Source organism: Cydia fagiglandana, chromosome 10 (genome assembly GCF_963556715.1).
Source record: "Cydia fagiglandana chromosome 10, ilCydFagi1.1, whole genome shotgun sequence".
NCBI classification, from domain to species: Eukaryota; Metazoa; Arthropoda; class Insecta; order Lepidoptera; family Tortricidae; genus Cydia; species Cydia fagiglandana.
This window is the reverse complement of record NC_085941.1, coordinates 19280495-19305337: the sequence shown is the minus strand read 5'-3', so window position 1 is coordinate 19305337 and position 24843 is coordinate 19280495. Positions and strand designations below refer to the sequence as shown.

General features: G+C 38.4%; 1 protein-coding gene and 1 long non-coding RNA gene across 2 annotated transcripts in view; both read right to left on the bottom strand.

Annotated features, from left to right (window-relative positions):
* Positions 1–13008: 13008 nt before the first annotated feature.
* The window catches only part of LOC134668017 (uncharacterized), a 153373-nt gene continuing 141538 nt past the window's right edge, over positions 13009–24843 (bottom strand). The window contains exon 2 of the long non-coding RNA XR_010098710.1: positions 13009–13524. This is a non-coding gene — a long non-coding RNA (uncharacterized LOC134668017). The remainder of the gene's footprint in view (positions 13525–24843) is intronic.
* Positions 13009–24843, bottom strand: part of LOC134668013 (uncharacterized) — a 127297-nt gene continuing 115462 nt past the window's right edge. Inside the window, exons 9-18 of the mRNA XM_063525454.1 lie at positions 22978–23118; positions 22148–22298; positions 20692–20895; positions 19590–19755; positions 18037–18226; positions 17601–17768; positions 16960–17125; positions 16556–16671; positions 14854–16459; positions 13009–13519 (exon numbers count right to left, since the gene is read on the bottom strand). Of these exons, the coding sequence (XP_063381524.1) occupies positions 15950–16459; positions 16556–16671; positions 16960–17125; positions 17601–17768; positions 18037–18226; positions 19590–19755; positions 20692–20895; positions 22148–22298; positions 22978–23118 (1812 nt within the window). The 3' untranslated portion in view covers positions 13009–13519; positions 14854–15949. The remainder of the gene's footprint in view (positions 13520–14853; positions 16460–16555; positions 16672–16959; positions 17126–17600; positions 17769–18036; positions 18227–19589; positions 19756–20691; positions 20896–22147; positions 22299–22977; positions 23119–24843) is intronic.

The following is a 24843-nucleotide window of genomic DNA, read 5'->3' as shown; positions in this document are numbered from 1 at the left end:
GCTTAACCACGCTTAACCTTCTGAGACCCAGAAGCAATTGTTTTGTTTTTGAAATTGGAACCCATTTCACAATAAAAGTTCAAAATGGGTTTTCAAAATAAATTGTACGCAAGGACTTAGGAGTGGAGGAAGAGGGGGGAGGCCTTTGCCCAGCAGTGGGACACAGTGGGCTCTGAATAATAAGGACTTAGGAGGTTAAAAAGTGTTATCTATACCAGCGGTTCTCAAACTTTTTTGGTGACGGAACCCTTTTGGAAAGCGAAATATTTTTCCTTCGTCACTGTGGACTAGATATACCTTTAGAAGTGCTGGTTTTTTCTTATTATTACAAGTATTTTCGCGGAACCCCAACAGAGGCTTTTCGGAACCCTAGGGTTCCGCGGAACACACTTTGAGAATTAAATGGCTGATCTATACGTTTGTCGTAAACTAGTATAGAACTCTTATGTGATATAAGTATAAGGTATAGTACCTAGTTAGGTACTTCCTAGGTCTTAGTTCGGATTAACTGAACTGTAACGTGAAAGGGCGCTAATGAACTAGTCTAGGTACGGTTTAGCGTACCTGTAGTGTCCTTACCAAGTGGGTATGTCTAGGTTTTAGTGCATATATCCGGCTAAGTGGAACTGTGGTGAGAGTACTGTGAGTGTCTAAAGGACTTTTTTTGTGCAAACTTATATTTGCTTGAGTAGAAATGTAGTTTTTTGTATAATAAGCAAGTGCTTCAGGTTAGGTAGGTTTCACGTTTTTTACTTAATACCTACTTACCTATAGTTTCTTTTAGAAATTACTCTAACCTAATTTTTATAGGTTAAATAATAGGTTAGGGAAATTCTTGTTTCGCGACAGACCAGTTAACATTAGGGTTCACAATGTTACTTTCATATTATAGAATAGTATTTAGGTAAGGATAATGATTGATCAGATTAGCTAAATTATGTCCAAAATATACACAAACAACCGTGATACCGAAATTGAATATGTACTTACCGGTTAATTTGTATAAAAAATATACCGGTATTCGGTCCCTGGTTCTAAACGTAAAAGTTTTAAATGTTAAGTATATTCTTTACAACTCCGTTACTCGACATCGACTATTTTTCGATGGACTAGGTATTAGAACTAGGTACTCGGCGCCCCCATTATCCTTCACCATTGATCACTATTAGGTATTCTTCATATTTTACAGCATCCAGGCAGGCAAGAGCACCAATATACATACAGCACGAGATGTCTTATATGCTCCATCTAGTGGTGAGTGATCTGTGCCGCATGCACGCTTAGCTCTAGCCGCGATATCTCACAAAGCGGAAGTGAAGCGGCTAATGCCGCTTTGCGAGTAGATTGTACGAGGAACGATGTACTAAATGGTTAGACAAGGCACATTGAATCATGTTTGTTGATATTAACTCACATTTATAGACGGGTCTAACGCGAAATTTATTCAATTAGGTACCTTTATTTACCGACGTTTCGATACAGGTTTCTCTGATAGTCGTGGTCGCGGCTAACTGATGTCCCAGCAAAATATCAAAACGGAGATTTGTGTAACTACCCGACGAAAAGTGTGAAAAAGTTTGGGGTACTTAGCATCTAGAATAAACTTCGCGTTAGACCCGTCTATAAATGTGAGTTAATATGTGTTCAAAACGCGAAAGTTTTTAATATTATTTGTTTCTTGATGTTCTTTGCAAGTAACAGGCAGATAGGCAGGTGTCTCTGCCTGCCTGCCTGACAGAGACACTTTCTCATTTATAATGTTAGTAGGAATGGGGGCGTTGATGTGTGTTAACCATGCGTGCCGTATAGGTACTCCATTTTTACATCTAGTGGTGAGTAATCTGTGTCGCTTGTCAAATTCTACTATAAATAGAAACTTTTTTTTAAATTTTATCTCATTTTATTTTCTTAAATCCTTAGAGAGACCTTTAACCAAACGGAGTAGCCTTTAACAGGCGTTCCTCTCTGTCGAAAATATTAGTCAGCCAATGGTCATACACATTTTATACCCCCGCAAACATCGGCAGACTGTTTTGTACCGAAAATTACTGACAAGACGTCTCCGTTTGGTTATATCCTCTATGCTTAAATCCCTTCTCTTAAACCTAAGTATAGTTAGAATTTTTAAGTGTCAAAATGTAACTCTTAAAAGCTCTTCATGCAATTCGGAAATCTTGAAAAAAACCTACGCCTCGAAATAATCTCAGATAATGGTTACAAAAATAAAAGGACGAGGCCTCCGCATCTAACTTTCCCACCATCTAAGGATAACATGTGACATCTTTCCCTTTGAGTCGAATTGTTTCCTTCCCGGGGGGAGAGTGGGGTAATTGCGTCCTCCACCTGCCGCAATTATAAGGAATCCTTATGGTGGTCCCCTAATTACAGTATAAGAAGTATAGGTACTTACCTCTACGATTATGAGGGTATTTAAGGTCTTGGTTGTTTGCAGTAATCGCTTGAGTAGGGTTTTGAGTACTCTTGTTTTAGTACCCATGCAATGTTTACTTTCATCCCCTTAATCTGGTTTAAGTAAACGAGGTAAATGTCCAAATGCTTGACTTGAAGACCTATCCCTTTATGTAGATTCAAGATTCAACTGGCTTTTAGCCGCAACTTCGGCGTGGAATGATGATCTACTGTGATCTACGAGATATCTTTAAACTACTGTATGAATGCAACCATATATTATAGTCTTGTTTACAAATTCATTTACTTCAAAGACACGTTACTTAATCTTTCTGGTTTGACTCGTCGATTGACTGGTAGAGAATGCCTTAAGGCAAGTCCGCCAAGGTTCCTTCATGTATTGTGCAATAAAGATATAAATAAATAAATGAAAACAATTGAAGGGATGTTTACAAAAACAACATAACTGCTTAGAGCTTTTGACACTTATTTAAGAACATTGTTAACCGTTTCAGGTGTCAAGCAGTGTTGTCAGTTATGTTGTTTTTGTAAACACCCCTTCAATTATACTGAAATCTTAATTGAATAATACTAAATAAACGTTCAAGTTCAGTCTGTACTTGCCTCTTCCTAATTTACCAAAGAATTAACTTAAATTACTACTAACTTACAGAGAACTAAACAGATTAATTCAGAGCACTGTAAATATCTAACGGCAATAGATTTTCGGAGCAAAACGTTAAATTGTTCTACCCTTTTCCCATTAGACTAGTACCTAATTGTATATCAACAATTCCTACCTCACATTGTTTCTGAAAAAACTAGAATATAATGACCTCTAGATTTATAACAACTATAAGAAAAGACAGGTCTAGTTTAAACTGGTATTTGGAATTCGGAAAGGGTAAAGCGAAGGACCCAATCAACCTTGTCCTTTTTGCTCGGAATACGAAACACGAGTTATGGGCTCTCAAACCAGTTGAGATTTTAGTGAAGAAGGAATATTTGGATTGGGAAAGGGTTCTTTTATTTAACTTTATAATTATTGATGTTTACAGAAGAAGTAGGAACGTAAAAAGTTAAAAATTTCTGGGAAGTACTTCAAAATAAATGTTGCGCCTGTGAAAAAGGTAGGAGCAAATGTGCGCACCAGATCGATTGTTAATGTATAACCCTAGGCAACTTTCTATGTTTGTGTTTTGAAGAGAGGGGTGTTTATGTTTAACATCAATGTCTGTCTGTGTGTCTATCTGTTTTTATTTTTTATATATTTATCTTATGACATAAAAAGTCATTATAGATGGTCAAGCATATCTTGCCAGTAGAAAAAGGCGGCAAATTTAAAAATGTAGACGCGAAGGGTTATCGTCCCATAGAAAATTTCTATTTCGCGCCTTTTTCTACTGACAAGATTTGCTTGACCAAGTATACATCAAAAGATACAATGGATGGACTTACAGAGAAGACAAACAGTGCCGAAATATTTACAAGTAATAATTGTGGAAACATTATACGAGTTGATACTGAGTGGTAGAGAGAGATTCATCGTGCAATCAAACAGATAGGTTTATTAGGCATATCAACAGATAATCTATTACTTTGTATACATATAATGTATTCATATTATAAATGCGAAAGTCTTTCTTTCTTTCTATCTGTTATTTACCTCCTCACGCTTAAACCACTGAATGGATTTAAGTAGTTTAAATTTGGCATAGTAAAGGACATAGGATCGTTTTTATGTCGGAAGTCATCCCCAAAGAGGGTGAAAATGGGGGATAGCAATGAGAAAATTAATTAATTGCCTGTTAATTGATGTAAGCAATTAAGCAAATTATGCTCGAAATTATTGCGGGCAAAAGCTAGTATACGAGGGTTGCACTGAAAATGTCGGGAATAGAGAAAACTGTCGCATCTAGACAGTCAATCTTTATTTTAATGCATACTTAAACTCAAACTGACCACGCATATAAATTTTCTTTTGAAAGTAATCATTCTGTAATGCACACGGCTCATAATCCCAAAGTCCTTTTTGTATGGCGATTTTGGGGCCTTAGTGGTTTTGTATGAAATTCGTAGAGTAGCCAACGGAATTGAAGTTTTTTTTACATATATCTATATATAAAAGATTTTTTTACTGTTGTCATATGAATATTTAGGAATGTCGAAATCTGCCGATATGCAACTTTTTTGGCAGTCTTTTTAATTAACAGCACAAATGCGATCTTAAATTTTGACGTCGCTTTGGAATGACATGCTTCTTTAAGATCACCCATGGGATAAAATGAAAGTGACTTTCATATATAATTTTAACTGCAAACGAGCGTACGATGAACTCTAGTTCATAAAAAAATAACAGAAGCCCATTGTAACTTTTATTTGTTCGCTGAGGGCATATTGAAAACCGTTTAAAAATGTGATCCGAAAAATCACTTGGCCAAAAATTCAAATAATGTTCGACATACAATTTTCAAATTGTCAGTAAATTTTAAATATAAATGACAACCAAATGGAATATACCTTAAAAGTTTTATAAAGAGTTACATTTTTATAAATTATATGCCTCATTCTATTATGTTATTTCTAAGTGTCCCATTCCCGAATATTTCAGTGCGACCCTCGTAATATATTTCGGAAACCTTATTCTGCTGTCTGTTAAGTTTTCTACGAAATCCGACTAAGCCACTTGCACCATTAGACTAACCCGGGGTTAACCGGCTAAACATTGAGTTACTATGGTTACCAATACAATTTGACGCTGGGTTAACGGTTTAACCGCTTAACCCCGGGTTTGGGGTGGTGCAAGTGGCCCTGACAGTTTCATTAAATTATCTGTTTAATGGATAGATTGGATAAGTAAGAGGTTACAGGAAACGGTTAAGGTCCGAAGAGAAAAGTTTTTATTGGCACGGACCTCCAAACGTATGAATATGCTATAAAGGATAGTTTAATCAGAGCGGAGCCCGAACGCAGCTAACCGGACCCCGGTCTCCGGACACTGCCGGACACTGGAATTAATGGTTCCGGATACGATCCACTAGAAGATACATATAGTTTTACAGGGCATCCATAGTAAAGTTAGCAACAAAAGCAGTTAAGCGGTAGAGGTGTTCAAAATGACATGCACACACTTTTTTTTTTCAAAAAAGAGGTTATCAATTCGACCACATTTGTTTTTGTATGTTACCTTAAGAATCAGATCAAGCTAAAGTGGCAGCGATTTTGATAGTGATAGCCCAGGCGGTACAAGTGCTATTTTAAACGTCAAACTTCTATGACAAATCTAATTCAATCTAATTAAATCAAATTATGACGTTTACTCACTTGCGTCTAGGCTATCAAAAACGCTGCCAACTTAGGGTGGTCTGACTCTAGCAATCCGTAATTCATGAACCGATTTGGAAAATTATTTTTTTGGTTGAAAGTGCGGTTTTGTTTGACGTTTCAAAAACTGTGGGTGTAGACAACTTACTCAAAAATATGTCCCATAAGTTCAATTCACTGACATAAGATTTATAAGTATGGGATATCATTTTTGAGATGATTTGCACATCCATATTTTTACAGTTGACTGTAATGTCGTACATTTAAGTCACTTCTAGCGACATATCACTGTAATTGGCAAAAGCATTCACTTTAAGTTTTTTCGGACAGAATTAGGTCAATTCGGTCCGGACATCGGGTCCAATCGGGAGTGTGTCTATTAAGGGGTTTAATCAGGTTTATGGGTCCACTTGTAGACGTTTTCACACTGTCCGATACGATATCGAATGTCGGATCACCCAAAACCGCCGCTAGAGAGTGCCCTATGGCGTAAAGTCATTATCCGACTTCCATTTCATAGAAGGAGGAGGTTCTGTATTCGGTTGTGGCTATTTTTTTTTTCTATGTACGTTCACCGATTACTCCGACATCCGTAGTCCGATTTGAGTAATTCTTTTTTTGATCGAAAGGAGCTACCTCCGAGTTGGTCCCATTTTAATTTGGTTCTGTTCTGATGATGGGATCCATGAGGAATTGAGGGAACTCCTCAATTTTTAAAGGCACATGCATGGTGATTTGAGTGTTTTCTTAAGCAACTCGAGCATTTTCTCCCGAAAACCACCACTTTGATGAAGTAGACCTGATGATGATGATTGTTTTGATGATAATGATGATGATTTTTTAAATGTAGTACGTTCACCGATTACTTCGACATCCGTAGTCCGATTTGAGTAATTCTTTTTTTGTTTGAAAGGAACTACCTCCGAGTTGGTCCGATTTTAATTTGGTTCTGTTCTGATGATGGGATCCATGAGGAATTGAGGGAACTCCTCAATTTTTAAAGGCACATGCATGGTGATTTGAGTGTTTTCTTAAGCAACTCGAGTATTTTCTCCCGAAAACCACCACTTTGATGAAGTAGACCTGATGATGATGATTGTTTTGATTATAATGATGATGATTTTTTAAATGTAGTATGTTCAGCGATTACTCCGGCACCTGTGATCCGAATTGAGTAATTCTTTTTTTGTTTGGAAGGAGTTGCCTCCTAGGTGTTTTCGTATTATTTTTGGTTCTGGTCTGATGATGGAATCCATGAGGAACTGAGGGAACTCCTCAGTTTTTAAAGGCACGTGTAAAGTGATTTCGGTGTTTTCTAAAGTAACTCAAGCATTTGCTTCCGAACACCGCCAATTTGATGTAGTGCAAGTGTAGCCGTACCACGAGTTTGACATTGACATATTCGCTAAGTTAGCGACGCTAACGTCTTCGTAACTAACTTTTTATGCATCTGGCTCGCACTAATATGCCAATACGAGCGAGATGCAAAGAAAGTAAGTTACACACACGCTAGCGAATAAATCAATGTCAAACTCTTGGAAAGCTGGTAAGGCTACTGATCGGGGGTTAGGGTTAGGAGTTAAGGGGTCGGGGATAAAGGGGTCGGGTAATGGTGGTTGTAGGGCTGCTGGTTCAGGGCCGAGGGGTACATGGATCAGGAGTTGATACGCTGTGAGGTAGAGTGATCGGGGGGGTTGAGAGATTGGGTCAGTGGCGGGGCGGAGGATGGATTTAGTGTAGTGACAGGAATTGTAATTTCCCAGACGGACTCGAGAAAATTCCTGATTACATATTTATTAAAGTAGATACACGAATTTAGTGTTAATCATGATGTTGTTTTTCATTCATGCGTCGCGCTCTTAACAATGCGTTAAAACTAAAAATGGAAAAATAAAAACTTTTTACAAAAAAAAGAAAACCGACTTCAAAAAGGATGATATAAAATATTATCCATTTTAAGTCTATGCGTTACCAACTGATATGTTTGAAGTCGGTGCCAAGCCAAGTAGTAACAATACCCGTCAAATATAATCAGCCTTATGACTATAAATCCCATTAGAACTGTATTAATAACTATTATAAATGTGTAAGTAATTCTGTCTGCCTCTTTGTCACCTTTTCATGGCTATACAACTGAACCGCTTCAGGTGACATTTGGCAAGAAAGTAAATTCCTTGAATTGTTTTATATTATGAAACGTAGTTCTCTGAATAAGGGACGGGAAATAACTTCAGTCCCAATCTCACGCTTGCGTGCCGACTAACATGGTACGGACTGTGCTAAGAAGGTTTGATCGTGTGTTCTGAGGTGTGTTCTTAGGTACATTCGACGTCAAAGATATGGTTACACTTTTGCACCTTACTCCTTTGTAATAAGACGAAAAGTGTAAACATATTTTTAACGTCAACTGTACCTACAGAAAGTACGTTAATTGTCGTCGTGTAAGGCAAACCAACGTACATCCTTATCGATTCGCACCAAAATCATGGTATGCTTCCAAAGTTGGCTTGGCACCGACTTCAAACATATCAGTTGGTAACGCATAGACTTAAAATGAATAATATTTTATTTCATCCTTTTTGAAGTCGGTTTTCTATTTTTTGGAAAAAGTTTTTATTTTATTTTAGTACTATTTACGCTTTATAAAACGCTCCACTGAGAACGTCGGTAGATGATTTTAATGGTTGATGGGTTTGAGCGTTTTCTAGAAAATGGAGTCGTTTTAGTTGACTGAAAACATTGTTGTAATAAAGTAAAATCTGGATACATGCCCCAGTGTGGGCTTTCGATAAAATTTTACTTCATTCTTTTCTTTATATCTCGCTCGCACTAATATCCGATACACCGGGTGTGGCCTGTAACACGAGCAAATAATTAACACAGATTGTACTCCTCAAACGGTGACACTTTTGATCAACAAGTTTTAAAAATTATGAAGTATTTAGACTCCCTATTTTTCATACAAAATAAATATTATCTTCAATGGACGCCATCGCCACGCCATATCATTGTGATTGACGTTGCTTGTCACGCTTTAAACATAACAAAATTCGCAATACATTGCGTCTTAGAATAATCTTTAAAGTGTATTGAAAATCAAACCACAAATTATTTTTTAAAGGTGCTAAACAAATGTTGGTCAGTGTGAGGAGTACAGCCTACAGCTTAATTTTTTGCTCATATTACAGGCCACACCCGGTATATGTTACGTTCTAAATAGCGTTTATGTCAGTGCCAATTTGGTACTACCACCCCACTGCTTTCCGCAATTCTGTTCCGTGCAATGAAGAATATTTAAATGTAGGTATATCGTATGTTTATCTTTTTGTATCTACTGCCACAGAATAAATAGGTACATACTAGGTACAGAAGACTCACTCTCTAACAAAACGCGTCTGTTACGATCAGGACAGATATGGTCGCTAGGTGGCGACAGCGCCACGCGCGGCTTATGGCAAACCCCTAAATTGGGCTCGAACGGATGTACTTTTAGCTACCTGTAGCAAAGCGACGAAATCGCGGAGTGAGACAGGCCTGTGCTTACTGCTTACTTACTATAAGAATTTATAAGAATTTAACATAATACAGTCTGTATTCATTATGACCCAAACGTTAACCCACAAATTCCCGTAGACGTTAGCGGACGAGCCTCTGATGTATGACGTGTCAACTTGTCACGTTTGATGTATTGGAGCTGCGGGGGCACATGGGCACTTTTCCAGATTTCACCTAAACTGGATTTGCTAGGAAAATGGTTGATTCCACCAAATGGTAAAATTATGATGGCGGCATGATCATGGCAGCTGTTTGAATAAACTGCATTTTTTTTTAAATTGAAAAATGGATCTCAACTATAGTTCGTTTTTTTTAGCATTAGAATTTAGGTAAACAATCTTGATGTGTCTTTTAATTGAACACACACATTTTAAAAATAAGTTACTGCAAATATGTAACAATGTAATACGATCATTTATATTCTTCTGCTTTCATAAGTAATAGTTTTTGAATTTTATAAAGCGTTTTTCAATTAAAAGACATGTCAAGATCGTTTACCTTCTTGCAAGTTCTTTCTAATGCTAAAAAAAAACGGACTATAGTATAAATCCTGACATTCCTGACAGCCGTAATGTTAGGGGACCCACCCTCAGCTCAGTAACTAACTTAAATGGCTAACGAAAACTTTACTTCCATTCTACTCTCATTTAATATGAAAAGGTCATATCTGCATACAACTCCTATAGTCATATACGACGTTTGTAACAAAATCTATATTTTAATGTTAAAACGTCGTATCTTCATACTATTCCCGTAGTTACATGCGACGTTTGTATAACAATAGTGAGGTGACCACACGAGTCCAAAGTTAGGTCAAAGTTACTAAAGTTAGGCCCTAGGGAGCTGAACAGAACCGTTGGGTAATTTAAGCTATTCGCATAGTTTTTGAATAATAGTTTCGTTAAATATGTATGAATATTCTGAATAAAGAGTTGTTTGTATCATCGCCCACACTGTTAACTTAACTGACAGTTCGTAAACCTTATTACAAAAGGCATAAGGTCCACCAATGGGCAGTTGAGAGTGTTGCCGTTTGTACTATTTAATATACGCTTAGTAGCTTTAATTTCCTTTTTTTTTTCTAGTGCCTTCTCTTTTTAATCAACTGAAAATCAGTGACTAAGTTTTTTTAGGGTTCCGTACCCAAAGGGTAAAACGGGACCCTATTACTAAGACTTCTCTGTCCGTCCGTCCGTCCGTCTGTCCGTCTGTCTGTCACCAGGCTGTATCTCGCGAACCGTGATAGCTAGACAGTTGAAATTTTCACAGATGATGTGTTTCTGTTGCCGCTATAACAACAAATAAAATAAAGATTTAAGTGGGGCTGCCATACAGCAAACGTGATTTTTGACCAAAGTTAAGCAACGTCGGGCGTGGTCAGTACTTGGATGGGTGACCGTTTTCTTTTTGCATTTTTTTCCGTTTTTTTTGCTTTATGGTACGGAACCCTTCGTGCGCGAGTTCGACTCGCACTTGCCCGGTTTTTTTTTCTTGTGTCTTCTCTTTTTAATCAACTGAAAATCCGTGACCAAATTTTTTTTTTCATCTCTCCTGGGGCCATAGCCGCCTCGGGTTATTTAAAGATACCTACTTCTTAATCCCATCAAAAACATAAATGTGAAATGAGAGCCAAGTTCAGTAGGTATTAAGAATATGCGTTCTTGTGCGGGCAATTGCGAAAAAGAATTGAGAGCTAAGTTCTAGTTCGCTTGGGATGTAATTAAGGTTCAGACTTTGTCTTGGCTAGTTTTTACGTACACACACTATATTATCGTCAGGTGAAAAGCAAAAGTCACAGTCATTAGTAAAAAAAAATTAAACAAGAATCGACCTTCTTTTAGTACTAATATGGTTCACTATGGCTATGAACTTGTGGTGGTACCTACTTAGTGACTTTTGCTTGTCACCCGACGTTATATTTGTCTATGTTACTTTGCTAAAATTTACTTTGTTGGTGCCTGTCTAGATTCCTCAAAAATCTTAAACTACTACCTTAAAAACTACTACTATCTTAAAAATCTTACTCGCTTTACTGACCAACTAAAGTTTAGAACACACCTAATTTACTTCACACGGCACTACAAAGTTAGTCTAAGTCTCGCGAGGGCTATTTAGCTCACCCTGTAAAATACTGGATGACTAAGTCTGATGAACTTCCTTAATTCACCTGGAGCTGTGTTTGTGTCGTAGATCACTTACAGTAATAAAAGCCACCACATATCGGCAGAGTAAAATTTTATTATAATCTGAATAAAAAATACTACAAAAAATACAAATCGGCCCACACTACTACAGGTAGTACAGGTAATTATAATTCGAAAGGTTTAGGGAACTTGATGACTAGGACCTATTTTACGTGAGGACAGACTTATCCGTGTCATGGGACACACACAGAGGCAGCACCCGCCAGGGTGGAAAGACTAGACTGAGAGTTGATTAAATCTTAAAATTAAATGATCTGGGTTTTGAAATCCATGGACTAAATACTAAATACTGGTCTATGGGATCAAAAAATTGTCATTACAAATTGTCTGACAGTGGTTGACTTGATCCTTGTGAGTGTCCAATGTGTAGTGGGATCAATTTCATTTTTCATAACCCCTCTTCACGAAAATTTGGTAAGTGGAGTTATTTCATACTAAGTCCCCTTTTAAATTTTCAAGTGCCTAGAATGCTGCAAAATGAAGCTCTGGCTAAATGTATTACAATAAATAACAACATATGCTATAATATAAATTAATGCATCTCTATGACGAATCTATGTCAAAAGGTAGTGGTCTGATATGCTTCGTCTAATAGTAAAGGGGTCTGTGGTCGAACTAGAAAGCGATTTCAATGCTGGCCACACTTAATTGTGTTGGTAACTCTGTCTGGTGTCCACTGTCCTACGTGGGAGATTTTAGATTAGGTCACCTAGTTAGGGCTTAATATTTTTGCTTATTTGATCTACCCTTACATTTTGACGATTAAAATAACACTTGCACTGCGTGTGCTATCAGAATCGTTGCAGACTTAATAATCTAACTCTAGTAGCTGACCGGACTAAAAATATTTGAAATAGCTCAAATAGTTTATCTTCCTACTCCACTTAAACCCAAAAATGTTCGCAGTTTTCGTCTATTACTTGCATGCCATATTGGATATCGGTGCAGGTTGATTGGTTGATAGTTGCCCGCCTAGATTAAATTCCTGGCCGGCTGTGTCAGCTCGCTATTCGTATTTTATGAGCCACTCGCATTCTCTGCGTGCTGAGGTTATGAGGGAGTGATTAGGTAATAACATGTGAGTAGCTATAAATATAATATTTCATACACCGAAAGCGCCTGCATTTATCGGTCTACCCTTCCTTATATCAAAGCATAGATTTGCAAATTAATATTTAGTATTAAGATTACGGAAATGAGACAATTAAAGAAATAATTAACATCACATTGTTATGTGATGTGATGCTTCTGTTCTGTTGAACAGAAGTCAAAATGACTGTACCTTTTGTGGACTTTTTGCAATTTTGATATGTATTGACATCGAATATAGAAATAGGATGGCTTTCGGTAAATTTTATAATGCTATTACTATTACACTACTATATACATACCTACTTAGGTATATTACTATTGTACAAACAATTACCTAATCAGAAAAGGAAACAAATTAAGTTTTAATATTACGAATTTAATTGGTAGACAATTATAATTCGAAAGGATATAAGTAAAACAACAATTCCAAATACAAAATAAAAACTGTTTATTCTCAAAAAAGGAACAGAATTAAATTTTAAACAACTCTCCTCCACTTACGCTAAAGGTAATGCTAACAGTTTTACAATAAAATAACATTACCCCTTAAACTTTCTACTTAATATTTAATTAAACTAATAAACGCGGTACAAAATAATCAATATTAAATAGTAACAAAATCATAAAATGGCTTCAATTTGACACAATATGACTAGATTTAAAAAGATCACGACGTTTTTGCCACAAATATTTTATTGACGATCATTAAAAATAAATAAAAATGTAATTTAAGAACGCAATTCAATATTGCACTGCCCAAAATCCTCAGTCTTCTATACAATTTAAGTAAAATAAATAAATATTGCGAGATTGTTAATGATACAAACATTCAAATAGTTATTTACAGCGTGAAATATGTAGTTCATAAAAGTTCATAGTAAAAGCGTTTTTGGGGTTCCGTACCCAAAGGGTAAAATGGGACCCTATTACTAAGACTCCGCTGTAGACATGTGTAAGTAATGCTCGTAATATCACAAATGAGATATCTCTCGAACACGTAATATGCCATTACGTATCTCTCCGCGAAATCAACCAGTACTTCAAACATCACGCATCACGCGAGCCGCACCGAGCGCGCGAGCGCCAACGACCGTCCGAAGCGCGCGAAATGGATTCAATTCCAAATACATTGACTCGCCGACATGAACGGTCAGTTCAAGTCTACGCACGGAGCGCGTAATGTGTAATGTCACTTGTGATAGTGTCATGTTTGTTTGCCATGCCATGCCATCATTGCTTTGTTATCTCGCTCGCACTCGCACTCAGTGCTCGCTCGCTCTCGCTCTGCGATGCTTTCGGCTATCTTCGGAACCATTCGGATAGGTTCGCTCGGCCGATCGCCGCGGTTTAAGTTGTCACTCACTAATATTTTTACGAATATGATTTTCTGCAATTGATTTAAAACTCTAATGCGTCTGCGTAGAGCTTAAAATGTTTTTCTTATAATACAAGAAGGACACGGTCAAATGGAGTAATTTATTTGCGATTTTGATTTTGACGAAAAGAAAACCGCTTATTATTATTGTTGTGAAATGTTTGATAGTTTGCTTGACTTTCGCGGTTCGCGGCAAACAAAGTACGAGTTAATACTTGTTTATCCTTTAATTTAATTGTGAATTAGTGCATATCGAGACCGATTGTAGAAATTCGAGTTGTTTATAAAGACTGAGTGAACTAAATTGCAAATATATTTAAATTAAATTGTGAAAGGTGTAAATAATAGTTTCGTTAGGGCAATATTCTGATAATGTATTAGTGCTGGTGAGTAATCTCTTTTTTACGGACTATTGGTGACTTTAACTTGATTGACCTATTAAAAAAAATGGCTATAAACGAACCACTTTACGGAGACAGAACCAAAGCGAGCAAAATGTACGCATTGTTATAGAATACTCGCCATATCGGGAAGCTCCATAGGCAATTATCTACCTCCGAAACTTACATACATATTACATAATTACATTATTTTATAATTTATAAGAACTAACAAAAAATCTTTCACATAAAGGTGACAAAACGCAACGCGTAATAAATAGATCGATCGCCGATACGGATCCGAAACGCCCTAGAATCACTAGAGTGCTGTAGATGCGCTGTGCAATGTAAGAGATAGCTGTAATGTGGCCATCTCGCGCGCGCCCGAGCGCTGTTTCACGGTCGGGTCATGTTTCGAGTGATGAGTGATGTGATATCTCAGTGTACCATTACGTGTTCGGAAAAGTGATGGTGATGATGAGTGAGTGTGATATAGCATCACTTTTCGAACCACTGTTTCGCGCATGTCTACTCCGCTGTCCGTCCGTCCGTCCGTCCGTCTGTCACCAGGCTGTATCTCATGAACCGTGATAGAGTTGAAATTTGAACTAGACAGTTGAAATTTTCACAGATGATGTATTTCTGTTGCCGCTATAACAACAAATACTAAAAAGTACGGAACCCTCGGTGGGCGAGTCCGACTCGCACTTGTCCGGTTTTTTATACTACATCGGTGGAAATCAAGCATACGGCCCGCCTGGTGGTAAGCAGTCAACGTAGCCTATGGACGTCTGCAACTCGAGAGGTGTTACATGCGCGTTGCCGAACCTAACACTCCACTCCAGCTCTGCTGTAAGCTAGTATTTACCAACTTTATTTTAGAAAACCATTTTCACAACAATGATGATTTCGTTAAACTAGATTCATTCTTTGGCAGAAATACTCATTTTAGTTTTAAACCTGATACCACACAAATCTTAGCGTGTTTAAATCTAATGACTAGCAATTGCAATGATATTAATGATAATGACGGGTGAAACAGTGACATTATATATAAGCCTACATCTTATCATCTTAATGAAGTTGTCGATTATAAAATGCTAAGTGATTCTAGAAGTGGGGATATTAGCTTTGTGGAGGAACTAGAAGATAAACAACTCGCTAAAGAAGCAATCAATATTTATACAGCCTAGAATCCTAGATAATCGACTCAAAAATATATTAAAATGACATTTTGTTAAACGCATCAGGACTTGAATGGACCGAATTTCGATTCGATTTGAATGGATCGATTGTCTTGATTGGACAATTTATAATATGTTCTGAAAATAGTAAACTATTATCCCCACTAATTATTTTCTACATCTATTACATTAGTGAACTACACATATGGAATCTTTGAAAAATATATATCGCACTACATTTAATTTTGATTTGATGATATGAGAGAATATTATAAATATGTCATGTCTGATCTATTTACATATTGGTCCTTAAGTTAAACGGGCATTTGAATCTAAGGGAAACTAAAATTCTACATAGATATCAATGACGGTAATGATTGTCTACGGGGTTTTAAACTTAAGTTTCTTTAAACCTCAACAATCGACTTAAGCTTTAACATTGAATTTATCAACTAATCTATTACTATCTGGTGAATCATCGGCAAATTTGATTTCGTTAGACGAATCAGTATCATCTGCAAACTTTATATCATCGAGATCTGTGTTTGCTTTCAAAGTGTCATAATCTTTGGTTTCTCTCACAGTATCGTTAACTCTCTTTAACGTATTATCATTGTCTGATTTATCTCTCCTGTGTACTTTAACTAGAGATCTTGTTAAAGTGAGTTCTTTCATTTGAATCGCGTCATCTTTCTTCTTTCTGCTTCTTTTCGGGAGTCTTGGGGAGTTTTGTAAGTCTGTGATGCTGAAGTTGAGAGGATGGATGATGTTGGTCCTGTCATGGATTCTGCGGGATTTGACGGAGTCGTTGGACTTGATGGATCTGTTGTCGGGTTTCTCTCGCTCGGTCCTCTTGAGGGTGCTGCAAGAAGGACGATCCTCAGGGGATTCTGTGTTGCTGCCAGGATCTGGATGGAGTTCTTTGGGAAGAATTTCCTAAAACAAAAAATATATATCGCTCGATAATTCTGATTCTTAAAAAGTATTGTTTTACTAATGGTCAAAAGGAAACGTATAGATTAAAATATTAACCTCATAAATAGGTATCTTGCTTTCGTCGATTTCTTTGATGATGTCTCCTTCTTCTATAGGAGGTATCCAGACCAAGAAAGCAGGATCCATTCCTAGGTACGAGCCAGGAACTGAACCTGCAAATAAAAAAACATATAAGCATCGTTTATTCCAATGCTATTAGAATCTGTTAATTGCATAAGACCAGAATTATGAAGATTCTCTCCATAGCAAAACTGGTTATCGGCAGAAGAGCTACAGCGAAGATTATTCTCATGTCTATATTCATTCACAAACGACACGTATATGTTCAATGTCTTGCCCTTATGACATGGTATAACACCATTTGTATACAACGCTCGAGAAGACCAAGGCTAGAATATTGTGATCGTTGTTTTCATGAACACTTTGCAGATATTTCTCACCTGCATTGTTAACCTCATAGTCATAATAATCTATCTCCATCTCAGGGTGCGAGGTGAGACTGAGGTCAGACCGTAGCAGCCGACGGTTGCAGCTCTCCTTGTTGTGTTTCGGGTTGTCGCGGATCCGAGCCGCGGACACCCCACTCAGCGCAGGCGAGTACCAACCCTGGAGACCAAAAGACATAAAGGTGTGTGGAAGCTGACTAAGAAATGTTGTTCGAGACGTTAATCAGATGAAATGATCCAAAAGACAAAAAGGTCCAGGCTTTGGCACGTGATGATGTGTAAGTAAAAAATCATGATGGTAAGAGAGAAGGTTACACAATTTTTGTAAGCAAAGCGGAGCCTACCTAAAAATGTAGGTGTGTGAAGGAAGGTGTGAAAAGTCTTTGTTGGAAGGATACTTTAAGCGATGCTTAAATCCAGAAATTCCAATGAAGCGTAGTTTTTATTCTGTGTTGGGGAATCAGGCGATCATTTTTGTGATAACTAGCACCTGTGCCCATTCTTGGGATGAGGTTGCTGGACCCTGGAGCTAGGCTAACCATAGGCTCTAGGCTTCCATGGTCCCTGGAGACTTAAGGGAACTGTGGTGTGAATGTGAATGCCGTATTAATGCTAGGAATATTAATCTTACTTACGTTTGTCAGAGTAGCAGCGGACGAAGAAGATGCTCTGCTTGCACTTCTGTCTAACAAGCTATCCTTGTCCTTTTCGCTACAAGAGTCTCTCTCGCTCACACTGGTGACGCTTGTGCTTATGTCTTCTGTTGCTGTCTCGCTCGTCGAAGGCAGAGGCGGAGATGTGACCTAAGATTAAAAATAGTATAATTTTTAGGGTAATTTTCAAAGAAATTTAATAAACCTACCACCCACACCACGTGTTGGTACAGTCGGTGGATAGAACAACGTCAGAATAGTTTCTGACCTTAATGTGGTCATAGATAGGAGGCCACATTACATATTTAAAGAACAATTAAAGGTCTGAGATCGAGTGGCTTGGACAGCATTGGTGAAGAGATAGAGTGTCCACAGTCCCTCAGTTATAAGAATACGGCAAAGAAGAAGAATTTGTTACCTGTGGTGCATTTGCCATAGTCTGGGACCTCTTCAACGGTGAGTGCGTCATGGCGCTAACACTAGTTTGTCCCGCGGGCGCGCTCGCAGCGGACTCAGGTGTTATAGTAGCGTCGCTCGCAGCGCTGTGTGCGCTGCCTTCACTGGCGTTGTCCTGATCTTCAGTGTCCGTTGGTTCGTCTTCGTCCAGCCTTTAAATATAATAGAATTTAGGTTAATTAACTTTTTCTAACCCACAGTTTTAAGACCCACAACAAGATGGTCCAACGATTTGTTTAAGGTCGCAGGGAGCCGATGGATGCTTCGCAAGACCGGTCGTTGTGGAGATCCCTCAGGGAGGTCTATGTCCAGCAGTGGACGTCTTTCGGCTGATATGATGACGATGATGAACTTTTTCTGCTACTGTCCTGTCTCGGGAGTTATGGAACACTGTTTATTTAAAAAATATTTACACAATTCATAAATGAACAGTCTAAGGTCTATAATGACGACAATATTGGTTGTTTGTTGCTATTACTTATATCCTATATGATAGTTTCAAAGTGTGACACAGCAGATCCATATTTTCCATATTCTTGCGGAACAAATTCCAAATTCTAACTGGTATTCCGGCTATTATTGCTATTACGTGGCCTTTCTGACATCGACTCTTGAGAGAATATTGCATCTACCTTAACTGCAACAGATATTTCTCAAAGTCTTGGCTGAAAACTAAAAATGGGAATAAAAAATATTCCTAATACCATTTTATCAAGACTTAAATTAACCTAAGAAGAACAGGCTTTTTACTTTAAGTGACTCTTACTTCCTTCAAATGAGGTGATTAGTCATAATTTCGCGCAATTTTCTCATTTGTTTACAATTTCGTCTACAAGTCCTGAATGGTAGTAAACATCCTGAAGTAACATTTTCATGCGAAAACTACTTTTAATTTACCTTAAAGTCTTTAAAACGCATTTAGTCACAAATCGTGACAGGTGATAATCAAGTTATCAACATTATTATTAAAACAATAAGGCCGATTTTCAAAAAAATCGGGTTTGCTTTTATGTCTTAATGGGTTTCTGGCTTTTAGTGAATTGAAAACAAAACAGAGTTCCCTTTCAAAATGAGATAATGAACCCTTGAGTGGAGGGTTGTATTCATTGAGTAATTAGTATGCCACTTGTTATGACTTGTAATATCTACGAATGGGTTTGAAGTGTCTTTGTTAGCGCACGTCTCAGTTACACGAGAGGTTGTTAGTTTGATTGCTGAATTGGGGGATATTTGTTAATTAGTTTCAAAAAATCTAAACGCTTCCTTTAACAACTTCGGCGAGCAGGGTACTAATATAATCTAAAGGGGCCTAGAATCCACGTAATAAACAAAAGTTACAGACGCGTATCTTTACTCTTTCTCCGATGCCCTATTCGACTCTCTCCTGGTATGCCTCGTCCATCCTGAATGCAGCTGCCTTCGCAGAGAAACGCTGCCTCCGACCACTTGGGATAGCAGGGTATTATCTAAAGGCACCTGGAATCCACACAAAAAACAAAGGTTACAGACGCTTACCTTTGCTCTTTCTCCGACGCCCTATCCGAGTCTCTCAGTCTGGTATGCCGCGTACGTCCTGAAGGCAGCAGTCTCCGTAGAGAAACGCTGCCTCCGACTACTTCGGAAAGCAGGGTACTCCGTGAGCCTGATGTGGCGGCGCCGAGCTCCAGCGATGCTGAGCATGCTGTGAGAGAAATTATTTTGGTTAATTTCAGCTTGGATTTTAACATAAAGAAAACTTTCCGGTCGGTATTTGTGGTCAATCGCGCGGCCAACAAAGACCAGATCAGGCAAGTTCAAAAATCTGTCTTTATCGTAAAATATTGGGAATCCCTTTGACGATGCCTTATTTGTCACATCAACATAAAGTTGCATCCCCATTATTGGGACAATTATGAGTATATTTGGTCATTATCTCCTCCATGAACTTTAGTAGCCTTGAAAAGTGGGCCAATTTAAAGAATGACAAAGCTTCCTGATTTAATGCAATCGAGAAAGGTACGCGTATTAAGCTCTTAGGTTCCATCAGGTCTTACCCCACTATTTTGTTATGTTAAAATATAGTCATTGTAACTAAAACCATCGTCCCTGAACTCCCACCCAGCAAGGCTGCTGAAGACGATGATTAAAAATAATGATTCTTACTATCGCTATCATTGTTATATTGTAGTTGGGGCGATTTTCCGCAACTCGACGTTTTGCGCCTATTATTTTGCTTGATAGGGGGTGGACTAGTCTTGCCAGCCCTGGCCGCGTAGCCAAGATGCACATCGCTTACGCTCCGTAGCGATCGAAACGCAACTGTCACTGTCAGACTAATACGGAAGAGTGATAGAGAGACATGATGCTTTTCGTTGTCGAAGCGATAGCGATTGTAACCTCGGCTAGGCCGGCAGCTCCTCGAGGAATCCTATCAAACCTTTGATGTTGAGTAGGACCTCGGGGAGGTCTCTCGGGGATCCGAGATGTTTTATTTATTGTTGTTGTTTTATTTTGTAGTTTCACAGTGCCTTGGTTTTACTGTAATGCTGTGTTACTTATTTGACTAATCAATAAATAAATAAATACATAAATAAATGTTTTGCCCTGTATGGGGCCAATCCGCTGCATTCCAACATACCATCACTATCAGTAAGAGATTCTTTATCGGCCGCTCTTTGATAGGGCGTGGTCCGTCTAGCTGAATGCAGCGCGAGTCCTAATGCAGCCAACGCGGCGGCAGCAGCTAATGCCAACGCCGCCGCTCTGGCGCCGCCGCCGGCGCCGAGCCACGCCGGACCAACGCCGATCGACGCCCAGGCTGCTGATGCGTTGCGGATCGGTTCTGCGAGGGAAATTAACACTTTATCACGTTATGTAGAGGGTATTGTTTTCCACAACATAACATAATTTTTGACCTTAGTTTTTATTCTTAAACCAAAAAAATCTAACATCATCAGCGTCAAGGCAGCTTGAACAGAATTTTGACTATTATACGCTTTAGAAGATACTGATGAAAACCTGTAGATGTCAGGCTAACTCAAAGCTATACTTCGTTTTTTTTAGCATTAGAAATTAGGTAAACAATCTTGATGTGTCTTTTAATTGAAAAACACATTTTAAAAATATGTTATATTAATATGATTATGCTCCTGATTTATTTTAGTTTTGTAAATTGGGAACTGTAATTTCTTCCATATATTCCTACTAATATTATACCTAATCGTAAATGCGAAAGTACGCTTAAACCGTTGAACCGATTTAAATGAAAATTATTATGGGGATAGTTTCAGGCCCGGTGAAGGACATAGGATAGTTTTATGACGCAGATGAAATCGCAGACAAATACAAATACCTAATATAATATAGCGTGTATCTCGTATTTTTCAGATACATTACTCACAGTGGCCGCCCATCGGACACTGATTCGGCCCGTGAAGGCCGGTAAACAGAATGAGAGTAACAAGCCCGGTCTGATTTCGTTTAGTGCGGTGGACCGAAAGGGTAAGAGGATATGACGCTAATTGAATTCTTATTTCATCTCGAATACTTGGCAAATGATTTAATAAGAAATATAAAAATGAAACAATGATTAGCGTTGTTTTAGAAATAAGATTAACACAAAGAAAGAGAAGACCGTAGTTATATGACTTGTGTGTGTTGTGCCATTTGTGACTGGCTCATTTCCATGCTATAGGAACATAACTAGGGTGTCAACCGGAGGTTAACTTTACCGAACACCATAAAGGTTGTTTCACCCTAGACCGGGCCGGAGCTTCCAGCGCTTCGTTTTCTACGGAAAGCACCACATGATCACAAATCAGCCGTCATAGAAAATGACGGTCCTGCTCCTGTCTAGCGTGAGTCATCCTTAATTCACCAACTAACATCTACCGATCTGCGATGTGTGCGCCAGAAAGCCTCCCGCGCAGTTCTGATCCGCCTGATTCTTCGCTTCGCCCGGCCGAAGTTCTACGAGGATGTGCCCTACTACACTCTGCTGCTGTTACCCCATACCAGTGAGGCTATAAGTAGCATAACTAGGGCGTCAACCGGAGGTTAACACTAAGCACCATACTGAACCAAATAACACCAACCGATCTGCGAAGCGTGTGCCAGAAAGCCTCCCGCACAGTTCTGATCCGCCTGATTCTTCGCCTCGCCTGAACGCAGTTCTACTAGTATATGCCCGCCGCCGGCGATCTCGATCGCTCCGCTGCTGTCTGTAGTGGTTTCCACGTCTCCAACCTGGGAAATGTAAGAGTAGTGTAAGCAAGCATATATATATGGTCCTCCTCATCGATTTCGATGACGGCGACCCCAGCAATTTTAGATTACGCCTGTTATGAGCTATAATGTGGCTGGCCAGGCCGATCTTGGTCTTAAAGACTCGACTTTTGCAGGTCTTACAATAAAGTTGACTCATTGTGCAACTGTCTGGACACTTTTATCATGATGCTGGTCAGAAAACAAACAGGTAGCATCTCTCATGTCAGAATTATCTGAATACATCTTTATGCCATAATAAAGTCTCTTAGGGAGTGTCTGTCTATGAGGAGTTTAGGAGATTAGTCTTAGGTCCACTTGTACCATTCACTATCCTGAGGTTAACCGGTTACCAGTACAATTTGAAACTGGGTTAACGGTTTAACCGGTTAACCCCGCGGGTTAGTGGCATGGTGCAAGTGGGCCTTATTGCTTAATGTTTTTCGGTGAAGGAAAACACTAACCCCCTTTATTCATAAACGTTTACTAAAGTTGACAAGCCGATAATAATCGTTTGTCCTTTTCCATCATACCAATACGTCGGAAAGGGACAAACGATTATTATCGGCTTGTCAACTTTAGTAATCGTTTATGAATAAGGGGGTAAGTCGTAGAAAATTAAAGGGTCGTATGAATGTCAGGACACATTCAAGTATCTTACCAAGGCAGAGCTGTCGGGTCCATCCCAAGAGGCCAGAAGCGGAGACCCAAGAGAGTCGCCGTCGCGGGCTCTCAAAGCCTGTCCGGCGCATGGCAGTCGTACCGCTTCGAACCGAAGCCGGACCACCAAGCCTTCTTCAGCCTGAGAAATAATAAAATAATTCACCATTCTTTATTTGTAATTTTTATCTAAAAAACTTACATCGAACTACCACGTAGACTATTCAATTTACTTCACTTTTGCTCATTTTTATGTAAATTTAATTAAGTGAAAAATCATGTAAATTCCCGAATTAAATGTAGTTCATTCGAAGAACCTGCTGCCTTTGTCATTTCATCAACCTGCCATCCACATCAGCGCAAATCCTGGTCATCAGCCCCAACTTATGTCAATACCCGCAAACATCAATATTGCAATATTTGTATTTTTTATCTAAAACTGTAAGTATCTAACTGTAACTGGAAGTGTAACTTCTGCGATATTTGTATCGCAGAAGTTACACTGGGTAGATACTTACAGGTAACGTTATGAAATAATATTATAATTATAATTAATAAATACGGAATTAAGTAGGACAGCAAAATATTATTTCTTTTTCGAGAGAAAGGAATTGCATGTCCATTGCAGGAGTCTACCATAAGAAATATTGTTAGAGTTTGGATTGCGTGTTAAGGTGACTGTCCATTTCCAACGACAGCTGCAATACTGTTCATTTTACTATGGAAATTGACAATGACAGCGACGCGTTCAGTACCGGTAGTGCAGCTGCGGTTAGAAATGGAATGTTACCATTAGAAGTTCCTTTTCTTAAAATCGATGGCCACTTCTAGCTTTTGCCTGCACGAGTACGTTGCTAAAGTTTATTCGTAAGCCACGAGGCAAAACTGTAGAGTTCCCATTTCCACTCGTTCTTTGAAACTTGACATTGCAGTTTCACCCAGTTCCACTTTTGACATAGGGAAGGAAGTAAATTTCTTGGGTTCAAAGCACTAATACTTATAAAGTATATAAGTTGTATAAGACATACGTCCACTTTCATTATTAATAAGTAATTCGATTCATTACTCTTAATAGTTCTGTCTTGATATTCATCATTCCAAGACGTTTATGTATAGACACCTAGCAAGAGCAATAAAAAGCGATTCAGAACAAGACAACCAACAACACTTACCAAAAACAAAACATCTTCCAAAAATTATGAAGATTTCTTCAATAAGTTACCTAACAACAGCCTTCCCTTCAAGGGCGTCTGTCGTGCCCTATCGCTGATGTATCGAAAAGATCCTTCAGCTAATATTTTGCCACGCGCGAAGCTTTTAATGATACCTAATTATAATACATTTTCAGTATTTTCAGGGTCGAGAAAAATTTGAAATTAGGTACTATAAAGAAATATTAAAGGATTATTAATCCCAAAAATTCCTAGTTTCCCCTCTGGGTTAGAAGGTCAGATGGTACGCCAATTCTCGTGATTAGTTGCCAAGTGGACCCGTTTTTCTAAATAGCGGTGCCATATATTTATTCAGTTTTAAGCCGAAACAGGAGCTGAGTTTTAAATATTTTAGGTAAATATACCCGTCTCGCTAACGGAAGCGGCACCTAAAAGTAGTGCGATAAGGACAAAACGAAAAATCCTGCGTAAAAATCTCAAAAATCGAGGTTTCGTACTCCTCTGTTTCCTCCTCCAAAACTTAACCAATCGTAACCAAATTTGGAAATCTAAATGATTATAAAATTATCTGTGTCGGACCGTTTTGCTTTTTTGGCTAATTGATATCAGTTTTGAATGCCACGCCTCTCATTGCGGCATAGTCAATTAGGCCATTTTGGCCATTTTTAAAGGGCTCTAGCGCCTTAAAAAACAAA